Source organism: Xenopus tropicalis, chromosome 8, assembly GCF_000004195.4.
Source record: "Xenopus tropicalis strain Nigerian chromosome 8, UCB_Xtro_10.0, whole genome shotgun sequence".
In the NCBI taxonomy this organism is placed as follows: Eukaryota; Metazoa; Chordata; class Amphibia; order Anura; family Pipidae; genus Xenopus; species Xenopus tropicalis.
The window spans coordinates 12,262,236-12,282,177 of NC_030684.2; the positions used below are offsets into that span (position 1 = coordinate 12,262,236).

The 19,942-nt window shown below is 48.4% G+C and overlaps 1 protein-coding gene and 4 non-coding genes across 11 annotated transcripts in view; all 5 read right to left on the minus strand.

Annotated features, from left to right (window-relative positions):
- Window positions 1-1,369: 1,369 nt before the first annotated feature.
- Window positions 1,370-19,942, minus strand: part of prrc2b (proline-rich coiled-coil 2B) — a 46,538-nt gene continuing 27,965 nt past the window's right edge. The window contains exons 13-32 of one of the 7 annotated variants that reach the window (XM_031890906.1): window positions 17,124-17,293; window positions 16,385-16,598; window positions 15,981-16,191; window positions 13,414-15,399; window positions 13,056-13,234; window positions 12,764-12,861; window positions 12,481-12,604; window positions 12,310-12,386; window positions 11,416-11,604; window positions 10,790-10,984; window positions 10,424-10,510; window positions 9,363-9,464; window positions 9,080-9,272; window positions 7,909-8,006; window positions 7,559-7,686; window positions 6,228-6,453; window positions 5,981-6,139; window positions 5,752-5,837; window positions 4,863-4,950; window positions 1,370-4,325 (exon numbers count right to left, since the gene is read on the minus strand). In XM_031890906.1, coding sequence (XP_031746766.1) covers window positions 4,185-4,325; window positions 4,863-4,950; window positions 5,752-5,837; window positions 5,981-6,139; window positions 6,228-6,453; window positions 7,559-7,686; window positions 7,909-8,006; window positions 9,080-9,272; window positions 9,363-9,464; window positions 10,424-10,510; window positions 10,790-10,984; window positions 11,416-11,604; window positions 12,310-12,386; window positions 12,481-12,604; window positions 12,764-12,861; window positions 13,056-13,234; window positions 13,414-15,399; window positions 15,981-16,191; window positions 16,385-16,598; window positions 17,124-17,293 — 4,751 coding nt within the window. In that variant the 3' untranslated portion in view covers window positions 1,370-4,184. Of the gene's footprint in view, window positions 4,455-4,862; window positions 4,951-5,751; window positions 5,838-5,980; window positions 6,140-6,227; window positions 6,454-7,558; window positions 7,687-7,908; window positions 8,007-9,079; window positions 9,273-9,362; window positions 9,465-10,423; window positions 10,511-10,789; window positions 10,985-11,415; window positions 11,605-12,309; window positions 12,387-12,480; window positions 12,605-12,763; window positions 12,862-13,055; window positions 13,235-13,413; window positions 15,400-15,980; window positions 16,192-16,384; window positions 16,599-17,123; window positions 17,294-19,942 lie in introns of all 7 variants that reach the window. The other 6 variants (XM_012968981.3, XM_012968980.3, XM_012968984.3 and 3 more) reach the window with 6 other exon arrangements.
- LOC116407403 lies at window positions 7,772-7,852 on the minus strand. The gene has a single exon (XR_004220309.1). It is a non-coding gene; the product is annotated as a small nucleolar RNA SNORD62 (small nucleolar RNA).
- On the minus strand, window positions 8,713-8,793 carry LOC116407402. Its single transcript, XR_004220308.1, has one exon. It is a non-coding gene; the product is annotated as a small nucleolar RNA SNORD62 (small nucleolar RNA).
- LOC116407404 lies at window positions 9,845-9,925 on the minus strand. The gene has a single exon (XR_004220310.1). It is a non-coding gene; the product is annotated as a small nucleolar RNA SNORD62 (small nucleolar RNA).
- LOC116407394 lies at window positions 19,209-19,325 on the minus strand. Its single transcript, XR_004220300.1, has one exon. It is a non-coding gene; the product is annotated as a U5 spliceosomal RNA (small nuclear RNA).

Here is a 19,942-nt window from a genome sequence, read left to right on the forward strand (position 1 = left end):
GGTTGGGCCCTGATGTTGGGGGATTAGGTCTGGCCCACAGTTGGGTGTTGAATTTATCCCACAGGGGAAGAGGCCACGGCTAAGTGCAGACCAGTTAGGTTCTGCTCCCATCTCAGCAACCGTAATCAAGGATGGAACCTTTCCCCAAACGCTTCCACAAAGTAGGGACCATGGAATTGTCAGGAATGTCATTGGACCCTGTAGACCAGGGGTGGGCAAACTACGGCCCGCCGACTCATACCCCCTTAAAAGAATTATGGCCCCGGATTGGTTGTGCCCTGTGCGTGACGTCAGCATGCATGGGGCACAACCATATAAAAGGATGCAGCGAGCCGCACATAGCTGGGGGGGGGGGGATGGAGGATGCTGGGGAGTGGAGCTGGGGGGGGGAAATGGAGGATGCTGGGGAGTGGAGCTGGGGGGGGAAATGGAGGATGCTGGGGAGTGGAGCTGGAGGATGCTGGGGAGTGGAGCTGGGGGGGGGGAAATGGAGGATGCTGGGGAGTGGAGCTGGGGGGGGGGAAATGGAGGATGCTGGGGAGTGGAGCTGGAGGATGCTGGGGAGTGGAGCTGGGGGGGGGAAATGGAGGATGCTGGGGAGTGGAGTTGGAGGATGCTGGGGAGTGGAGCTGGGGGGGAAATGGAGGATGCTGGGGAGTGGAGCTGGGGGGGGGGAAATGGAGGATGCTGGGGAGTGGAGTTGGAGGATGCTGGGGAGTGGAGCTGGGGGGGGGAAATGGAGGATGCTGGGGAGTGGAGCTGGAGGATGCTGGGGAGTGGAGCTGGGGGGGGGAATGGAGGATGCTGGGGAGTGGAGCTGGAGGATGCTGGGGAGTGGAGCGGATAGGCCCATTGATTTGTGATGCTGGCCCGGCCCATTGGTAAGTCAATGTGGCCCCTGAGCCAAAAAGTTTGCCCACCCCTGCTGTAGACTTTCCCTGGGGTACTAAACTATGGAACACAGAGCCAAACCATTCCACTAAACTTTATGGCACCTATTACACTAGGACTGTAGGACTGTAGCTTAGCGCTGCCCAAGCCCAGGTCACTGACAGATGGTGGATTTGGGCTACTTGTGCCCAACAAATAGTTCTTGAGACAGTTTGGATCTCATAAGCGAGCGGGTTCCAACTAAGGGCAAGTGATTTTACAGGTATGGGTACATCTGCCCATAAACTGACCATGACACACACAAGCACTGGGTGGGGCAAGCAACATTAGCAAGAGACCCATCATACTGGCCATTGAGCTGTGGTTACTAGCCCAGCTTACAGTCCAGTCACACACAGGGAGCATGCTGGGAAAGCACCAAAAGGACACAAAAGAGACTTGCCCCTTCATTCCCCCCCAGATTAAAGCCACCCACACATTTTGAGAAAAGCATATTTTGCTTTATTTTATTTTTTAACTTTTTTTGCTTTTTTTTTTTTTTCAAATATTTAAATGAGAAGAATTCTTCCGGATGATAAGAGCTATTACAATCACATAGCCGAAGGGGGGTGGGGGATAAAATAGTGTGAGGGGGGGGGCTGGTGTGGAACCCAGGTTATCGGTGTAGGTCGGGGGAAAGCGGCGTGCCCACTGACACCCAAGCTGGGAAGGAGCGGCGAGTCGGTCGGGTCACGTAAAAAGATTTATCGTCATTTATTCGTTAAAAAAATATAAAAGGCTTGATATCTATCTCCTCTTCCCCCCCCAAAATCTAATTTGTAGGATTAAGAAATGAACCACAATCCACTGGTGACAGAATCCTTACAAGGTGCAATATCACTTTCTGTAATGTGCTGCCCGTGCCACTAGGGGGAACCAGAGCAGGATCGGTACAAGCAACCACAGTTGGTGGAAGTGGGCAGCACTAAAATGAATTAGAACTGACATTAAAGGCAGGAGTGACATAGTCCAATCTGGGTGAAGGGGGGGCAGCAACGTCCCTTTAAGAGGATAAATACACAAACACATTACTAGCGCCAAGCAAGGTACAGCGCGTAATACACACACACTTGTACACTGCATATATACAAGATTGTTACGTTGGGCAGGGAGCCAATCAGATGACAGTAATCACAATGCTCCCCTCTGACTGGGTGCAGGGGGAAATGTAAGGCATGGGGGGGGGGGGGGGGGGGGGGGGGGTTCAGACAGAGCTAGAGTCTCATTGGGCGATAACTACCCACATAAATACGACTTCATCCATACATGATCACATGACAATGATCCCAAACTGATCTTGGGGACAGGTGGGGGTACAAAGTGATATTGCACCTTGCAGGACCTTAAGGGCAAGAGCAAAGCATTGTGGGTATCACCCCCCCCCCCTCCCTTGCAGAATATATTCCATGTATCGAAAAGAAAGAAAAGATGTTAAACCTCCAATTTATTATTTTGCCCTTGTGGTATACCTAGATCTACAAACATCAAATACATATACAGAAGTTCTAGTGTCCGTGGGGGGGGGGGGGGGGGGGGGGGGGGTAAACATACCAAAGGGGGGGAGAGGGGTAAACGTTACAGTCGGTCGGGGCTGGGTGAGTCGGAGATACGGCTGGACTGTGGCATCGGGCATAAGGGAAGGCAATCGTGGGACTAAGTCTGTATGCCCAGGGGCAGTTATGGGATAGATCAGAAAGGACATTTGCCCCCAAGGGAGGGCAAGTACAGAGGCTGTACTGTGTGTGTGTAAATCTGGTAATTTCAGTATATACAGAGTTGCTCCGGCTGTGGGGAGGGGGGCAACAGGGTGAGTAACCATGTTCTGGGGGGTATTGTTTATAGTGGCCCGTCCTCGCTGTGATTGCCTATCTGCTGTGACATCATGCCAGTTTGGAATGATGTCACAACAGATGTCGTCACCCTGGGGGCTGCTGAAGAAGAGTGTCCCTAATGCTACCAGTTCAACTGTAACCCCCACCAGCCTGCGATTGATGGGGGGGGGCTGTCATTCACGGTCTGTGCGCGACTACTGATATGATTAGTTATTATTTGCTTAAATGATGGAATTGCGGAACAGAAATAAAAAGCTGGGATCTCTAATATTTATAGATATATCATGGTCTCTCTATACAGCTACAGGGGGTCTCGTGGGACCCTCCGACCTAGCCTACCGGCAAAAACCCCATAGCGCCTTTAGATTGTCGCTGTTCGGCAAGCCGGTGTTATATAAACTCAAAGCCTGGTACGTACCCCGCCTAAGGCTAGCCGTAACCGCTACTGCCTGGATCGACGCTTTCGATTGGTTAGTGAACAGACCCAGAGGCTGGATAGTCAGTGTGTGTGCAAACCGTATATATTAAGTGCTCATAACTGGTGGAACACAAGATGGTCGGCGTTGGCTCTACAGTGATCAGGAGCCGGGCACACACTGGAGGGTCTGTCCCATAATAACACACAACGGACTGGTCCGTAAAGCAGTGTTGGTTCAACTTGCCTACAGAATAGGTCGGAATCATGCGGGTCGCTACAAAGCTCATTACAAGTTCATTATTTGCACACCATGGCTTCATGCCAGTCTCTGACTTATGTACAATCACCATTAGGGGTTAGAGGGGGGGGGGGGCGGGGAGAAGGGACTGTGTCTTTGGGTGGCGCCATCATAGACCCAATAATCCAGAACAGGACAGTATGTTATACGCTACTGATGAGTTCATGAAGTCTTTAAAAAGGACACGTCGATGCCAAAGAACATGGGCCGGCCGCCACATACGTCTGACAACCAAGGCCTCAAAGCAGTCCTGGCACGTGGCCAACGGTAACGGGATGCGGGGCAGATCGATAGAAACAAACCGGGACGGGGATAGGGGTTAAAATATATAAAAACAAGGAGCTACCGGCCTAATAAGGGTAGCGAGAGGGCATCACCAATGAGGAATTGTAACCAAGATGCCCCGTGGCTTTATGTGGATCTAAAGAGAGAGGTATGGGGCAGAAGAGAGAGTTCATGGCCACAGAGAGAAGAGGGCGGGGGTATAAGCCGGGGGCAATAAAGGGATGCTGCTTCCGGTGAAACACAGAAGTCCGTTTAAGTCATGACAACAGGTAGTTCTTTCCCACCTCAAGGGAACGGGGCTAAAGTCCGGTTTATCCGAGTGACTGCAGAGGCAATGGAGGAAGAATCCTAAGGGCACAGCAAGATGTGGAGAGATGTGATGGGAGGTAAGAGCTTATCTATATACACAACGGAGCTCCTCTCAAGCCTTGCTCTCTTCCACTTTCACCGCTTGAGGCTTGATGGCCCCCGTCCTGGCCGGCTTCATGGGACTCGCTGAGGGCTGCTCGGGAACTTTGGGGGACCTCAGGCCGCCTTTGCTGTCGTCGGATCTGTGTTTTACCTGTTGGGGGCGAGAGCAGAGAATGGTAATTCCAAAGCCATTTGTGCAGGGGACACGGGCCGGGCATGCAGAACCTTCCGCCAACAGATGGGAGGAGTCTCCTTTATCTGGAAGAGGTCACCTTGCCACCTAGGAGACACAGTGTTATGACATCAGGGACAGCTGATTCCAAATTAAGTGCTAATTACAATTAATGTGAGATGCTCCTCATTTTGCCTTGGTTCGGTTGTACCATGTGACCAATTTCGTTATAGGCTTCAACGAGGACAAGGGACATCTTACAGGCAAAGGCAGGATAGCACAGTCTGAATGGACAGTAGTAGCCAACAAGACAAAGGCACCACAGAACAGGCATGCACACAAAGCTGCTTTACATTGCAGGATGTACGGCTACTCTATCGGCTGCTGTGTACTGTCTCGCCCAGCTGGGAGGGGTGGTGGGAAGTTCCGTCGCCATAGAACTCAAACTAGGATGCCATGAACATGAACGAGATGGTACAATATGGGTTCGCTCTTTGTGACAGGACTGGTCTTTACCTGTTGAGGGTAGTGTCCCTGCACAGAGCCCAAGTTGGCAGATGGCCCCGGTCCGGGCGACTTTCCACTGGGGCTAGCTGAACTCGGCCTTAAAACGAAAGGCAACCATTTCAGAAGAGGCACAAAAGCTGAACTAAAAGGCCCAGGAGTGGAGAGCAATGGAATAAATGGCAGTCCCTTGCTTTGCCAATTAATGGAGACATGGTGCCATTATCCAACGTCTCTATCTGCCAATATGGCTTCCAGATTTTCTGCACCTTTCTGCCCTCAGGACTGTACCACTGGGCACTAGATGCCACTCACCGACCATGATCTCATTGCTTTCTGCCTCAATCAGATAAAGGGTAAGTACTGTGGCCATGTATATAGCCACATACCTACCAGGACACATAAGCGTTAACCCTTAGCTTGTCTTGGTTGCGACCTGCAATAACCTAAAGCACGTAAGCAAGCAGGCTGCCATCATGCTGAAAGGCGGCAGATAACAAATGAGTAGCTCAGCAGCCAATGAAATGGCCAAGTCTCTGCATGGAATGGGCAAGGCGGAAACTTGCATTATTAGAGAGAGGATGGGGAAGAGAGGCAAATATTACAGCATGTCTGTGGGTTCCATGTCTACCAGCTCAATCTAACACTGAACGTTTGTAACACACAGCAACCAATCAGCTGCTTGCTTTCATTTCCAGCGGCACAAAAAAAACTGCTGAACTTTGCCTTTACGTTCTGCATAACCCTTACTTTTCCCCAGAGAGCGAGACTCGGGACAGACTCTTGCGCGTTGCTGGAAGCAGGAAAGGGTTGAGGGGTACGGAAAGGGGGTCACAAAAGCACAGAAATTCACACCTCTGGCTCGCCCAAGGCCACGTTTGGCAGGACGGTAGCCTCTTACCGATAGGAGTGCTGTGCTTGCATGGCAGTCGGCATGTTCTGTTTGCCGTCTGTAAAGTGGAAGCTTTTCATCTCCATCTGGGAGGACTGGAAAAGAGAAGTTTTAACAAATATGAGATTGTTAGTCTGTGCCAAATAGAAGCAGCCCCAGTGAAAATCCATTTTCCTGCCATTATGGTGCCACCCTTTGCGCCAAAGTACAATGCAACTCAGAAGTCTTTTCTGGTTACCTCTCTGCTTGTCAGCATAGAAGGCTGCATTCTCCGAGGAGCCCCTACAGGCAGGTTCTGCCCCTGGGGAAGCTGTATGGACTGTGGTAAGATCATTGTTTGCTGTCCTGAACTGTATCGGGGCATCTGGAGCTGGGAGCCGGGCATGGGCATGGTCAACTGGAGAGAGGGAAACAATAGGTTAAAGCACTTCAAAGCCAAACACCGGGCCTTACAAGCCAAGGCAGAACCAACCGTGCCAGCCTACCTGTGTGAGCTGGGAGTCCATCATCTGGGAGGCCTGGTTCAGTTGGCTTTCATACACCAGCTGCTGGCTCCCATTCAGGGGCTGATAAGGGGACGTGGGCTGGGTTTTAACCATTTCCAGTGTCTGCATGCCAGGGAAAGGGTTGTATGGGGGCTTGAGGCCTGTGCCACTGGTCAGTACCATAGCACTGGGCTGAGAAAGACTTGGATGCATGTACACCTGGGACCTGAAAATAAAAACAGATTCTTCAAGCCAAGCCTCAACGCGATCTGAAATGTGTATGCAAAGGCAAGGCCTTAAAGCAACAGTAACACCAAGATGTGAAAATCTAAGTAATTGAACTATAATGTACTGTTACCCTGCTAAAAGCTGCCCCCAGGGTGCTTGCTACAGAAACCCTACTATAGTTTATATAAATACCCTGCTGTGTAGCCCCGGGGGCAGCCATTCCTGCACTGGTACAGCTGGGGTGTTTGCTACAGAAACCCTACTATAGTTTATATAAATACCCTGCTGTGTAGCCCCGGGGGCAGCCATTCCTGCACTGGTACAGCTGGGGTGTTTGCTACAGAAACCCTACTATAGTTTATATAAATACCCCGCTGTGTAGCCCCGGGGGCAGCTATTCCTGCACTGGTACAGCTGGGGTGTTTGCTACAGAAACCCTACTATAGTTTATATAAATACCCCGCTGTGTAGCCCCGGGGACAGCCATTCCTGCACTGGTACAGCTGGGGTGTTTGCTACAGAAACCCTACTATAGTTTATATAAATACCCCGCTGTGTAGCCCCGGGGGCAGCCGTTCCTGCACTGGTACAGCTGGGGTGTTTGCTACAGGAACCCTACTATAGTTTATATAAATACCCCGCTGTGTAGCCCCGGGGGCAGCCATTCCTGCACTGGTACAGCTGGGGTGTTTGCTACAGAAACCCTACTATAGTTTATATAAATACCCCGCTGTGTAGCCCCGGGGGCAGCCATTCCTGCACTGGTACAGCTGGGGTGTTTGCTACAGAAACCCTACTATAGTTTATATAAATACCCCGCTGTGTAGCCCCGGGGGCAGCCATTCCTGCACTGGTACAGCTGGGGTGTTTGCTACAGAAACCCTACTATAGTTTATATAAATACCCTGCTGTGTAGCCCCTGGGGCATTCAAGCTGGAAAACAGCAAAAGGCACAGGTGACATAGCAGATAACAGATAAAACACCATTGTATTCTACAGGACTTATCTGTTAGCTGCAATATAACCTGTGCCTTTTCTCCTTTTGAATAGCTGCATAAATGACACTTACTGCGATAGCCAATCATTAGACTTGTTTCATTTACCTGAACGGCTGCATGGAGCTGTAAATTTCTTGCGACTGGGACACGGGGAGGCCTCCTCGCAAACCCAGCTGGGCTTGAGCCTGCAGGGAGGTGTGCAGGGAAATGGGGATCTGCTGGGCAGCTGCTGCCTGTTGGGGAAGGAAGATGAAAATGTAACAGAACACATCAAGCCTCTGGCTTTCTGCTACACAACTGATCTACTCTGCCTCTCGGTCTCTCAGTTACTGGATCTCCTCAGATCCCTTCTGAGTACATAGTGAAGGGTCAGCAGGATCTATTGGAACATCCCGGAGACCTGGAAGCAGCGCTCTAGTGTTTTGGCACAGACTGAGGGTGACAGGGACACTTACCTGCTGATACCCTTGCTGTTGAGGTATGGTTTGCTGCACCAGGCGCGGCTGGTTGGTAAACACGTGCCCATCAAGGTACAGGGGTGGGATGTGGTTTCCTGAAACAATAAGTTGACATTGTATAATAAGTGCAAAATAACAGCATGAACCCAAGAAGCCTGGGCTTTATTTTATAGAGCCCCACATAACACAGAACCCTCTAATAAATCTCTCTCTCTAATCTGTTCCTTCAGAAAGTACTCATAAATACCATTCTATATGCTGAAATCCAGCTGCATCATCTGAAATCTTGGCAGGGGAGGAGGGACTAAAACACTGATGTTACAAATTGTAATAACTTCTCCACAGCTTACAGACAGCATGCAGGAACTACATAACCCACAATGCATTGCACTGTGATGTTACTTTCCTTATTGAGAACACATGTGCAGGGAATTGTGGGATTGGGAGGAGGCAGGCTGAAGGCAGGCGACTACTGTTACATTATATTTGAGTCTCAAAGTAGTCAGCCAGATCGTATGGGGAACATGGGGCGGGGCTTAGGGAACTGTTCCAAACCGTATTATTGCATTAAATATCATGAAAAGGCTGCATATTTTTTTTACTGATGTATATTGGAAAGTTGCCTGAAATTATGTTTAACTTTTCAAAAAGCCTAAGTTGTGATTGGGTGGAGTTGCCCTTTCCGCTACACCGCCAATGGTTATGGTGGGTCACTGTTCATAGGAGCCATCTGGGGGAACAATGATTAAAAAACACAGCGCTTTTCTGGAACATTCTGTTCTATCTGGCAGCCAAAGTCAGTCTCTCAGTCACAGATTCTCTTCAGATCCTTTCTGAGTACATAGTGAAAGGTCAGCAGGATCTATTGGAACATCCCAGAGACTAAGAATAGCAGCCATTTTCCTTAACCAATACCTGTTGCAAAGGGCTGGAAGGTGGATCAATGGATACAGGATATCAATAATGCAGCAAATATAAACCTGCTGTCAGGGCAACACTACGGATATGAGTAAATGGTTTAACACCCACCGCATTCACATGCAGAAAATCCCAAAACAAAGAGTTAATAAAGGGCAACTTAATTTCAAAAGCCATAAAAGAACAACATTGACTCTCTGGAAATATTCCGTAAATGCAATCAGGGCAAATGTTGAAATGAAATCTGTACCTGGCATGGAGGCAGACGGGGCGACAGAGGCAACAGGCATGGGTGGCATTGACACGCCGCCAAAGGAGCTGTAGTTGACCCCGGTGGAGGCTCCCACACTAGATGGCGGCTGAATTCCTGAGCCAGGGCCTGCTGGCGAATTCTGCTCTGGCAAACTGGGCGAGTTTTCCCAGGCTTTGCGGGCAGACTCCATCTACAGAGCAGAAAAGACAGACGGTTACACTGGATCCCATCGACCATGGATGCCAAGTATCCAGAGCTACTCTGAACAAGGGCTACTTACCTTAAGGGTGAGATCCGCAGTGGGGTAGGACATGTTTAGGCTCATACCCTGCTGCATGTGGTGGTCTCTCCTTAGGATGGGGATGGACTGCGTTAGCCCTGCCTGCAAGAGAGAAGACAACAAGGTAAGGGGGCCACTTTGTTATTGCTTGGTTATAAGCTGTGGTCTTTGTTTGTGAGCTAAGGGTATTGCACTAGTGATGCACAGATTGACCCTAACCTGCCTGTATTTATAGACCCACGCCCAACTTGCCCATCCATGATGTCATGAAGGGGGCAGGGGCAGGCGTGCACCTATGCTGGAGGCAAAAGCCGGGTAGAGTCAGGTTGCAGGAGGGGAGGGCAGAAGCGAAGACTGAGATCAAACCCGCAACTGTGTGAAGGTTGGCCCAAACCTGCCTAACCCGCGGGGGTGCCAGGCCTGCCCACACATCACTATATAAAACATTTCACTCTATTAAAAGGTGATGTTTTTTTTCTCTGCCCCTCAGTAATACAATCTCCTCAGGTCCATTCTGAGTACATAGTGAAGGATCAGAAGGATCTATTGGAACATCATAGAGACAGAGAACAGGTATAGGCGCGTTGCAAGAGTCCACATCAGGGCTACTAAGAGCACACATAAGCCCTACAGTGCAATGCCTGCTGGCTCAGTGGATTGCTGGAATTGCCAAAGGCCAATACATTCGTAGGGAATAGGAAACAAAGAGCAACTATTAAGGTGGCCACACACATGGCGATTTGCGATCTTGTGACCATCGGTCGCACAAAAGATCGTTCAATACGCCACTAACGTTCAGGCTGAAATGGCAGATAAAGAGGTAGAAACAATAGGATTTCTATCATCTTCTGCCGATTCAGCCCTGAAGGCAGATTTTGCTCAGGCGCCTGATCTTTTAACCCGCCCGATCGGCAAGTTGTCCGATATCAGCAGCCTCCTGCGATATCGGTCGACTCACCGACTTGCCATACACGCACCGAATATCGTACGTACGATATTATCGGTGCGTGTATGGCCAGCTTTATAGCTGTTTTGCTAGTAAAAATCTAATGAGCTCTCACCTTACTGGCCAAAGCATCCTGCAACTTTGTAACAGTATTGGCTGCTTGAACGGTGGCAGTACCAGGAGGGAGGGCATAGTCTGCATCCTGCAGAAAGAAAATGTAACATTTATATATAGAGGAATTGATAACTATCCTAGTGCTCTGGGCAGTGCAACCCACCCCAGGATCTACCTCCAGCCCACCCAAGAGTCACCACCCTTTGCCAACAGTGTGCACCCTTTGAAATATAGGCACCCATGCAACACTATGGTAATGTACAGTAAATCAGGGGGCATACACGGTCGTTAAACCCCCCATGACTCGCAAACAGCCACAACGCGCAAGCTTTAAACAGACTCTCTGGAGATTAAAGGAATTCCTCACTTTTGCGCTTACTCCAAATTCAATAGGCGGAACAGGGAGAACCGAATCCACGTGGATCTCTACTCCATTGACTGGGGGGACGCCGCCTTCCAACCGTTCGGTGCCCTCGGATCCTTTTCGGTTTTTCAGCGAGCGTTCGTTGCCAATGGGTCCAGGTTTATGTTCTTTATTTAGGCCCGAGCCAGGGTCGGAATCCTGAGAAAGAGGCAATGTGGTCTCTGTAGTGCCGAATGCAAGCTAGCAGTGTATTTTATCCGTATCAGAGTAATAATACTTGAAGTAGAATGTATATTCTAAATAAGCTGCCCACAAGGTAGATCCAAGTCTAACGGTAGATATTTAGCTGGTGAATAGTACATCACAGCAGCTCATAATTGTCTGTAAACCCCTTCCATTTTCTAAAGCAGAAGGCTTGTACATATGGTGTTTACTAAAAATGAATCGGCACTAAACCACTTGTCCAAGTGTAACATATAAACACCACATCGCTATAGTCTGGGCACCCCTTGCACAGAAGCTTCTATCTCCTGAATTTCCCCAATAGATAACAGCAGATGTTTATGTGAGCCCAGGTTATCAGAACACACTAGCCTTGCATAGGAAACATGCCGCAAACAGCCCCATACCTTTTTCTCAGACTGTTTTTGCCCTTGTTCTTTAGGGCAATCTGGTTTTGGCTCTGCCACACCTGTTCCGTTCATTTCCTCCGGTTTCATGGTTCCATACGGAGAGCTGCGTTGTGAAGATGTAGCAGACGACTCCCGAGACTCGGCACTCAGGTCAATGCCACTGTCTCCTTGACTGCCTTTAAAGCCCTATAGGTGAAGGCATCAATAGGTCAGAAGGTTAAAAAAAATCCTGGCACCATCAGTTGACTCAATGGCAAACAAAATAGTAATTTAAAAAGGGGTAGCCCACCATCTACAGCATTCTGGTTTGAAATTTTAGCAGCGATCAGGTTGCTAAGGTCCAATATATCCTAGCAACTAGGCAGAGGTTTGAATAACAGCCAAAGAATAAAAACTAACTGAAACGTTCCCAGAAATGAGACATGCTATATAACACACTAACAATTAAACGTGGCCATACAGAAGCCAATTCTAGCTGTCGATATCAGTCCATTAGACTGTTTTGGCAGCTTATCTGCCTGTGTATGGGCACGAATGACGGGCCTGTCCAACCAACATCTGCTCTGAAATCGGACAGATCTCGATCGGCAAGGTTTGATTTTTCAGCTCGTTCATGTGGTCCCCGAACCAATGGTACCTATACCTATACCGTCGTTCTTATTGTGTATGGCCACCGTAAGTTTGGCCAGAAGCAGTAATCCATAGCAACCAATCAGCAGGTAGAATTTACTGGTCACCCATTTAAAAGCAGACGTCTTATTGGTTGCTATGGGTTAATGCTCCTGGGCAAACTTAATGCCATTCATTAGATATAGGGTTAAAAGTGAACTACCCCTTTGAGTCAATGATAGAGCCAAGGATAATGTGGTTACACTAGTAAATCATGCATACCTCTGTGGAGCTGGACTCCGTGCTAAATGAGCTCACAGGTTTACTCCAGGTATCCGTGCCAGGCTGGACAGAGATTCCTAGCAGGGGAGAAAAGAGCGAGATATCAGCCAGAATTACATCAGAATTAATTATATCATTATAACACTGCCCATAAAATGTTTTACTCCCAACCTTGGCCGCTGCTCTCCCAGATTTCTTTGGCAGTAACGTCGGCTTGATCCAGGCACATGCCGTTCTGTTTTTTGGCAAAGCGAGGGGGAATCCTAGACTGGATACTGCTGCCCTTTGCCGGCACCTGAATGGCACAGACGGTGAAGCATTAGAATGGGGAGAGTTTATTATAGGCCCTCACACATATAATGGTATTAGAGTAGTACCTTGCCATTTAGATAACAGTTAGTAGGTAAGACATCATTGGGGGGGGTGCTTTTTTTTAAAGTTACAAAGTGCTCACCTGAACCACCTGGTCCTTTTTCCGGCGATCCTTTTCCAACACACGACGAGGCTTGTTACCAATGTCTCCGACCTCGGACTCTTCCTCAAGCATGGAATCTGATAAGCCAAAGCGCATTAAAAACCAAAAACACAGCAAAGAACCTTTCCCACATCCTGGGTGTGCTTAGAAGCTATAGAAAAGTCCACAATTAAGGCTGAAGGCAGACAATCCCCCAATTGGGTGCCAAGCTTCATAGATCCCCCCCCCCCCCCCCCCCCCGCTTAGTGGTATATGCCATGTAATTACTTACCTCCATATTTGAGGTCAAACTGTCCGATCACCTCATTTTTATCACTGGATTTGAGACCAGGCGTCCTTGAATCCCTTTCCTGTTTCTTCCCCGCCTCTCCGCTGTCGCAGTGCATAGACCTGTCCATGGCGTAACGGTGGTGGCTGCTCTCTGCACCATAGGAATCGTCAGAGCAGCGGCTGAATAGGAAAACATAACATTGGGTCAGGTTCATACTGAAGAAAAAGGGTAAGGTGCAAAATATTTTATGGCTACATGAAGCTCTGGCATTACACCACTTGTTTCTAGCCAGCTACAAATAGCAGATATGACTTTCCCCTCTGAGAAATAAGCCTAAGGCCAAGTAAACAACAATTACCTGCTCTTTAAAGGACCAGAACTCTTCTGGAAGTCATTGCGGGAGGAACTCCCACTGACCCGTGAAGGCTTCTCATCATAACCTGATGGCTCCACTTTACGACTCTGACGATCCATTAGAGGTCTCTGGCTGGAGAAACTTCTCTTGGACAGTTCTCGTTTTTCAGACAGCCCACTGCCACTCTGGCTCCCATCTCCATCCATATCCCCCGGCCTCTTTTCACTGAAGTCGCTGCTTTCTGAAGCAGTTTCCCAGTCTTCGGTGACATGATCAGAGTTGTGGTGGGACATTTCTGGAGACCTCCTATGAACCGGCCCAGATTTGTCATTTAGTGGGACTCTAGGACGAGACTGCCAGTGTTCACTGCTGTTTCCAGTGCCGACTGTCTCTTCACCACTCCACTGTCCCAAAGGGTCTCTTTCCTGTCTAAGACGCCTAAACCTCGGAGGTTTGTCTTGGCGTGGGGGCCTTCGCCTGCCAAAAGATCTCTTTTCCAAACTATCCCGGTCTGAATATTCCTCTTGGAAAAAAGACCTCCTCTCATCTCCGTGACTTTCATCAAAACCCCTACTAGGAAATGAGTCTGCGTATCTATAGTCATGGGCATAGTCTCTGTCTGCATGATGGCGACTCCCATAGGCTTCAGCTGGCGCCCCATACTCTTGCCAAGACGATCCCCCAGACTTGGCTTGCCAGTGAGAGGACTCCTTGGTGGATAATGGTCTCCTACCATAGCTGTTGCTCAACCTTGGCGGAAGGGACCTTCCAAAAGCTCTTGGAGCTCTTGATTTTGAGTCAGTGTTATTCTGATCGTCTGAATAATTCCTATTAGATCTCCATGAATCCTGAAAGTCCCCCTTTCGCAGATCTTCAGCTTCCCTCTCCTGTACAGCAGGATCATTGCCATTCTCCGTCCCTCTCTGCCTCCTGCGTTTCGGAAGCTCTTCATATTCTGACCCCTCACTGTGTGTTTCGCTTGCAATCCTCCTCCGGGAGGCCTTGCCCCTAAGATCTTCAGGGGGATTGTACTCTCGAACACCCCGACCTCGGCTGACCTTCTGCCCGCTGTAAGTGCCAGAGACCCCTCGGTTGCGGAAACCAAAGTCTTTAAACCCTCTACCTCTGCCACGGCCTTGAGTCCTACCGCCAAACGCTTGCTCTTCGTCAATGAATATCCAGTCACTTCTCTTTTGCAAAGAAGTGCTACTAGATTCCCGTAAAGGCTTGGTCTCCCAACTCCTTTCAGCTTTTTCTTGGGGGAATTTATCAGTCTCCTGGACAGGACTAGGCGGAGGGGGAGTTTTAACTTCAATCATGCTGGGAGGAGGGCTTGAAACAACAGGTTCAGTCTTAACAACGCACTCTGTTTTTGGAAGAATTTTTTCCTTAAAAGGTTTTACTGGCTCTTTAATTTCTGCCTTGTTTTTCTCCAGCTCTTTGTCCTCTATCTTGAGGGCTTTCAAGACGGGCTTTTTGATAGGTCCAGATCTACGGCTTCTCCCTAGATGCTCAGATTGCTGCTGACTGTTGGAATTTGCAGATTCACTTCTCCAGCAGGTTTCTCCTGTACCATCCTGGCTGCTCCCACCATCCTCCTTCTTCCAGTGCTCCAGTTCATCAGATAGGTCCTCCTTTGAAAGATCCTCTTCTGCTCTGCTGGCTGTTTCGGAAGATTTCTGATGGGGTGCATAACCCCAGCCATTAAACTGTGGCTTTTTATCAGTCTTTATAAACTCAGAGCCTCTTGAGGACGAATCCCTGGCTGCCATCTGTCTCCCCCTGTTCACACCAGACTCTATGCCGCTCTCTAGATGTTGGTACAAGGCGTCCTGTCCTCTCCTTTGAGGGGAAATGCAACTGCTAAAGCTCCCAGTGGATTTCTTTTCATAAGAAACAGATAAATACTCCTCTTCCCTCTCTAAGGGCTCAGGGTGGGTAGGGGAGCCATCTGATTTCTCTCTTGCGGATGAGTAAGAACTTTCATTCCTGAAAGCAAACCAGGTCATTAAGTCAGTGATAACTAAAACACAGACAACAAATGACACCTTAAGTGAGCAGTAAAGGGAGCCATAGATAAAAGCTGCCAACATGGTCCTTCCAGGCCGAGTTGACAACTTAATGACCTGCGTTTGGGGACAGCAGACGGACTGCCTGGCTGGCTGACATTTGGCTAAAAGTCAGCCAGATATCAATCGAGCAAGTTTGATTTTCCTGATGCTGCCCATTCCCAATGGCCTGTATTAACCAACATAATCTGATCATTGGCCCAAAGGCTAAACCATCAGATCAGTCCGATATTTCCAAGAGGCACACCCATGTCTTTAATATCCCTAGGGGCACCACCAGCATTTGTAATGGGAAGGATTTGCTGGCAAACCCTATTAATACTGTAGCAGCCATTTAACCACACCAGCAACTAAATTTGCAAGCAGCAGCGGCCCATTAATCAACAGAAAGGAATAAGTGGATTGTCAATGCGTTGCATACCCTGTAGGAAGTGTTACAATTCTTACACAAAGACAGAAGGACGCAAACCAACACCAAAATAGCCAAAAACAGAGACTGACCTACTGTAGCTCCCCACTGCGGCAGTCTCAGCCTGTTTCTGCTGAGGCAGGGAGCAGGCCTTGCTGTGTAATTGCACGTAGCTTTCCTGGCCCCAACCAGACATCGGTTCTGCTGACTGAGGTCTCCTCTCAGACTGGCAGTTCTGTTCGTCTGAATGGCAACTTCCAGAACCGCTCATTGAATCCTGCTGGATCATATGCTTCATTACACCTGGGGAATAGAAGAAAAACTCGGTTTACATCAGTTGAGATGTTTTCTATACATAAACCAGCTAGGCTAAGCCACAGGGCTATATTAAAGCATTGGCCAACACCGGAGCATCACTTCCTAATCACCCACGTCTCAGTTTATTTGTCTGTAGGACAGTGCTTACTACTTCTGTAATAAGAACAGCCGCTCATACCTGGAGGGTGGATGGAGGAAGGGTAGAAGTCCACAGGCGCACGGCCTTGCGTCATCCGTGGGTCCATGTAAGAAGGCATCATCATCCAGCGTGGATCAAAGCCCAACATCTGTGGGTGAGGGGAGTAGAAGGTCCGGGGAGGGTTGGAATGAGTGGAGGCCACATAGGCTTGCTGTTGCTGCTGCTGCCACTGCTGCATCTTGTACAACTGCTCCTGATGAGACCAGGAAATAGCATTTTACCAAAGCAAATAAAGGCTTGCAAACTGTGCTGAGGGAACTGGACTAAAGCCGCCATAACAAGCCTTAAGGTGGCCATACAAGTGAAGATCCGCTCGCTTGGTGAGGTTGCCAAGCGAGCGGATCTTCTCCCGATATCCCCACCTACAGATAGGCAGTATCAGGGGAAATGTAGGCTAAATTGATCGTTTGGCCCATTATAATGGCGGCAACGGGGCAGTCGGTTTGGGGACCGCATCAACGAGTCGATGCGGCCCCCGATCGGGCAGGTTAAAAGATTTTGCCGGATCAATAGCTGGCCAATTTCAGGCCAGATATCGGTTGGGCAGGCCCCTCGGATCGGCCCCTACACGGGCCGATAAGATGCCGAATCGGGACCGATATCGGCACCTACAATCAGCCCATGTATGGCCATCTTTAGTCACACACTGGGGACACAGCATCAACTGAAAGACTAGTATTTAGATCTTTAAGCCTCCGCTCAATATCAAAGATTGTACCTGCTGCTGTTGCTGCCGCTGGAATCGGGGTGGAATCAGTTTCTGATGTTTGCTGAAATCTTGTGCTGGGGATGTAGGTTCCGCATATTCTTCTTCGCTGCTGGTTTCAGCTTTTAGGGTTCCAGAAGGCTCCTCCTCTGGATATTCAGAAGGGGACTCCTGAGAGTATTCTGTACAGGGAGGAGAGGAAATATGGTTACAGACACAGAACTTTAAAGAGATTCTTATATTAAGTCTGTAGTATATTTAGGCACTTGAATTAAGACAGTCCAGATCAGGGGTAGTCCACCTGTAGCTTGCCAGCTGTTAAACAACCTAGAACAGTCAGTTTTCAATTGTAGCTCTCCAGTTTTTGAACACTCTAGAACAATGATTTAAACCTGAAGCTTTCCAGCTGTTGATGCACTTAGATCCATTACCACATTCCTATAAGGGAATCTCAAATGTCTAAATACAAACACACAGAGAAGGAATGTTCTGGGCACACAATAAGCTGTACCCCCATACTGTACTGTCTAAGGGAAACACTATGGCACCTCCCTCCCATATGTATAAATACAAATATACAGAGAAGGAATGTTCTGGGCACACAATAAGCTGTACCCTCATACTGTACTGTCTAAGGGAAACACTATGGCACCTCCCTCCCATATGTATAAATACAAATATACAGAGAAGGAATGTTCTGGGCACACAATAAGCTGTACCCTCATACTGTACTGTCTAAGGGAAACACTATGGCACCTCCCTCCCATATGTATAAATACAAATATACAGAGATCGGATTCACCATGGAACATTCTAACGCAGTGGCACCAAACGGATCACCACAAATGTGTGTAACATCCCAAGCTCTCTGGCTTCAGAGAATTAACGACACTAATACAGAGGAATTCCCTGCAGGCTGAGCATGTAGAAATAAGTGGGGTGGGCTAACGATGGGATTGTCTTTGATAAATGAAGGCAATTAACAGAAGGTATCATGTTGAGTAACTTTATTAGATGGATGATAATGCTCATTACTGTTCCCGTAGGAGTTAAGGTGGCCATACACGAGGCGATTTCGCTCGTTGTGCGATGAACGATTATATCGACAAACGATCGTATGGCGATCGAGTTCCCATACGATATGCCATCCACGGGCAACGATAATTCGGGAAAGATTTTGTCGCATCATTATCGTAAAATACCTACGATCGTACATCTACGTACGATCGATGTCGTTGCTGGCAATCGTGACATGCGCAGAGAACAATCGTTGAAAGACAAATGTCTGACACTCACACCAACTGGCAGATTTTATCGTTAAACGACCAAAATTTTTAAACCTGGCCGATCGATTTTGGGGACGATAATGTCGGCTCGTTTAGTGGGCCGACGATCGTTCGTACACCACCAACTATACGATAACTTAACGATAGCATCGGATCGTTCGGGAATCGGTCGTTTGTAAGTAAAAAATCGGTCCGTGTATGGCCACCTTTAGTCTATTGAAACATCCCTACTGCCTCACCAGCCTGTTACAAGTTACTGAAAAACTGTCCAGCGCGGCCATTTGTGAGACCTTTGGTGTAGAGCAAAGAGGAATTGGGTTTTAAAATACCCAGGACTGGATCATTAACCCCCTAGGAACATGAGTTTAGTAGGCATCTAATGGATAAGAGATGCTTTCACTTTGCAAACATGGCTGAAATGCTTTAAAGCAGGGGTCCCCAACCACCGGCCGGGGATTAGTGCCGGGCCGTGGGCTGTGCTAAACTGGGCCACCTCTGGTCCCAATTACCTGTGATTCCAACTCCATGACAACTGCTATGCGAAGCCCAGGGAGCTTTCTACTGATCGCGACAAGGACCAAAGTACTTAAAGCTCCATACTAAGCGTCAGGGGGTGTCACCACTTAGGTGGGAGTAAGAAGAGCAAGGGGGCTGGGTGCATCTAGTTGCAGGGAAACCAGCTCAGGTCTCCCACCGATTTTGTGTTATGATGAGCTGTATTATACCCACCACCCCTGGTCCTCGGAAAAATTGGTTGAAGGTTGGGAGACCACTGCTTTAAAAGGTACCTGGCTACACTGACAGGCGCAGTTTGAAAATGCCGCTTTTACATCTCAAAAAATTAAATGAAACTCATGGTTTTTCCTCTCCACGGAAATCTTTAGTGAAATGTGAAAAAAGTATTCCATTTGAAGGGAAACCAGAGTACTTTGTGTATTAGGACCCCCTTCCATGTAGTTGCATTGCTGCACTCCATGTAGCTGCCTGCCTACAAAACGCAGGTGGAAAGAAGCAAACCCTACACTGAGGGGTATATTTATCATGCTGTGTAAAAAGTGGAGTAAAACATTACCAGTGATGTTGCTCATAGAAAACCAACGCAAAGTATCCGATTGGCTGCTAACTGTTGAAATCTAATTGCTGATTGGTTGCCCTGGGAAACATCACCAGTAATGATTTACTCCACTTCTTACACAGCATGATAAACATACCCCTTAGTGCCCTCAGTCTCTTACACATGGGAGTCTTAAGGACCGAGTGAGCAGCTTATCAGCCCGCGATAAGGGACCTACCCAACCGATATCTGGCCCAATATCGGCCACTTAAAAAAAAAAAAACCATTAAGGCAAGGAGTGCATTAGCTCATTAATGTTATTCTCAACCTGCCAATGTGATTTGATTGTTTGGCCTAAGGTCCTCATTAGCAGACTCGCCAAATCACCAGATCTTTCCAAGTAAGACCGCCTTAACTCTAGGACAGTCCTTATTTATACAACTCCTACATGCAACTGAAACCAGTGCGCCCTTTCTTCTGATTAGCGTAAA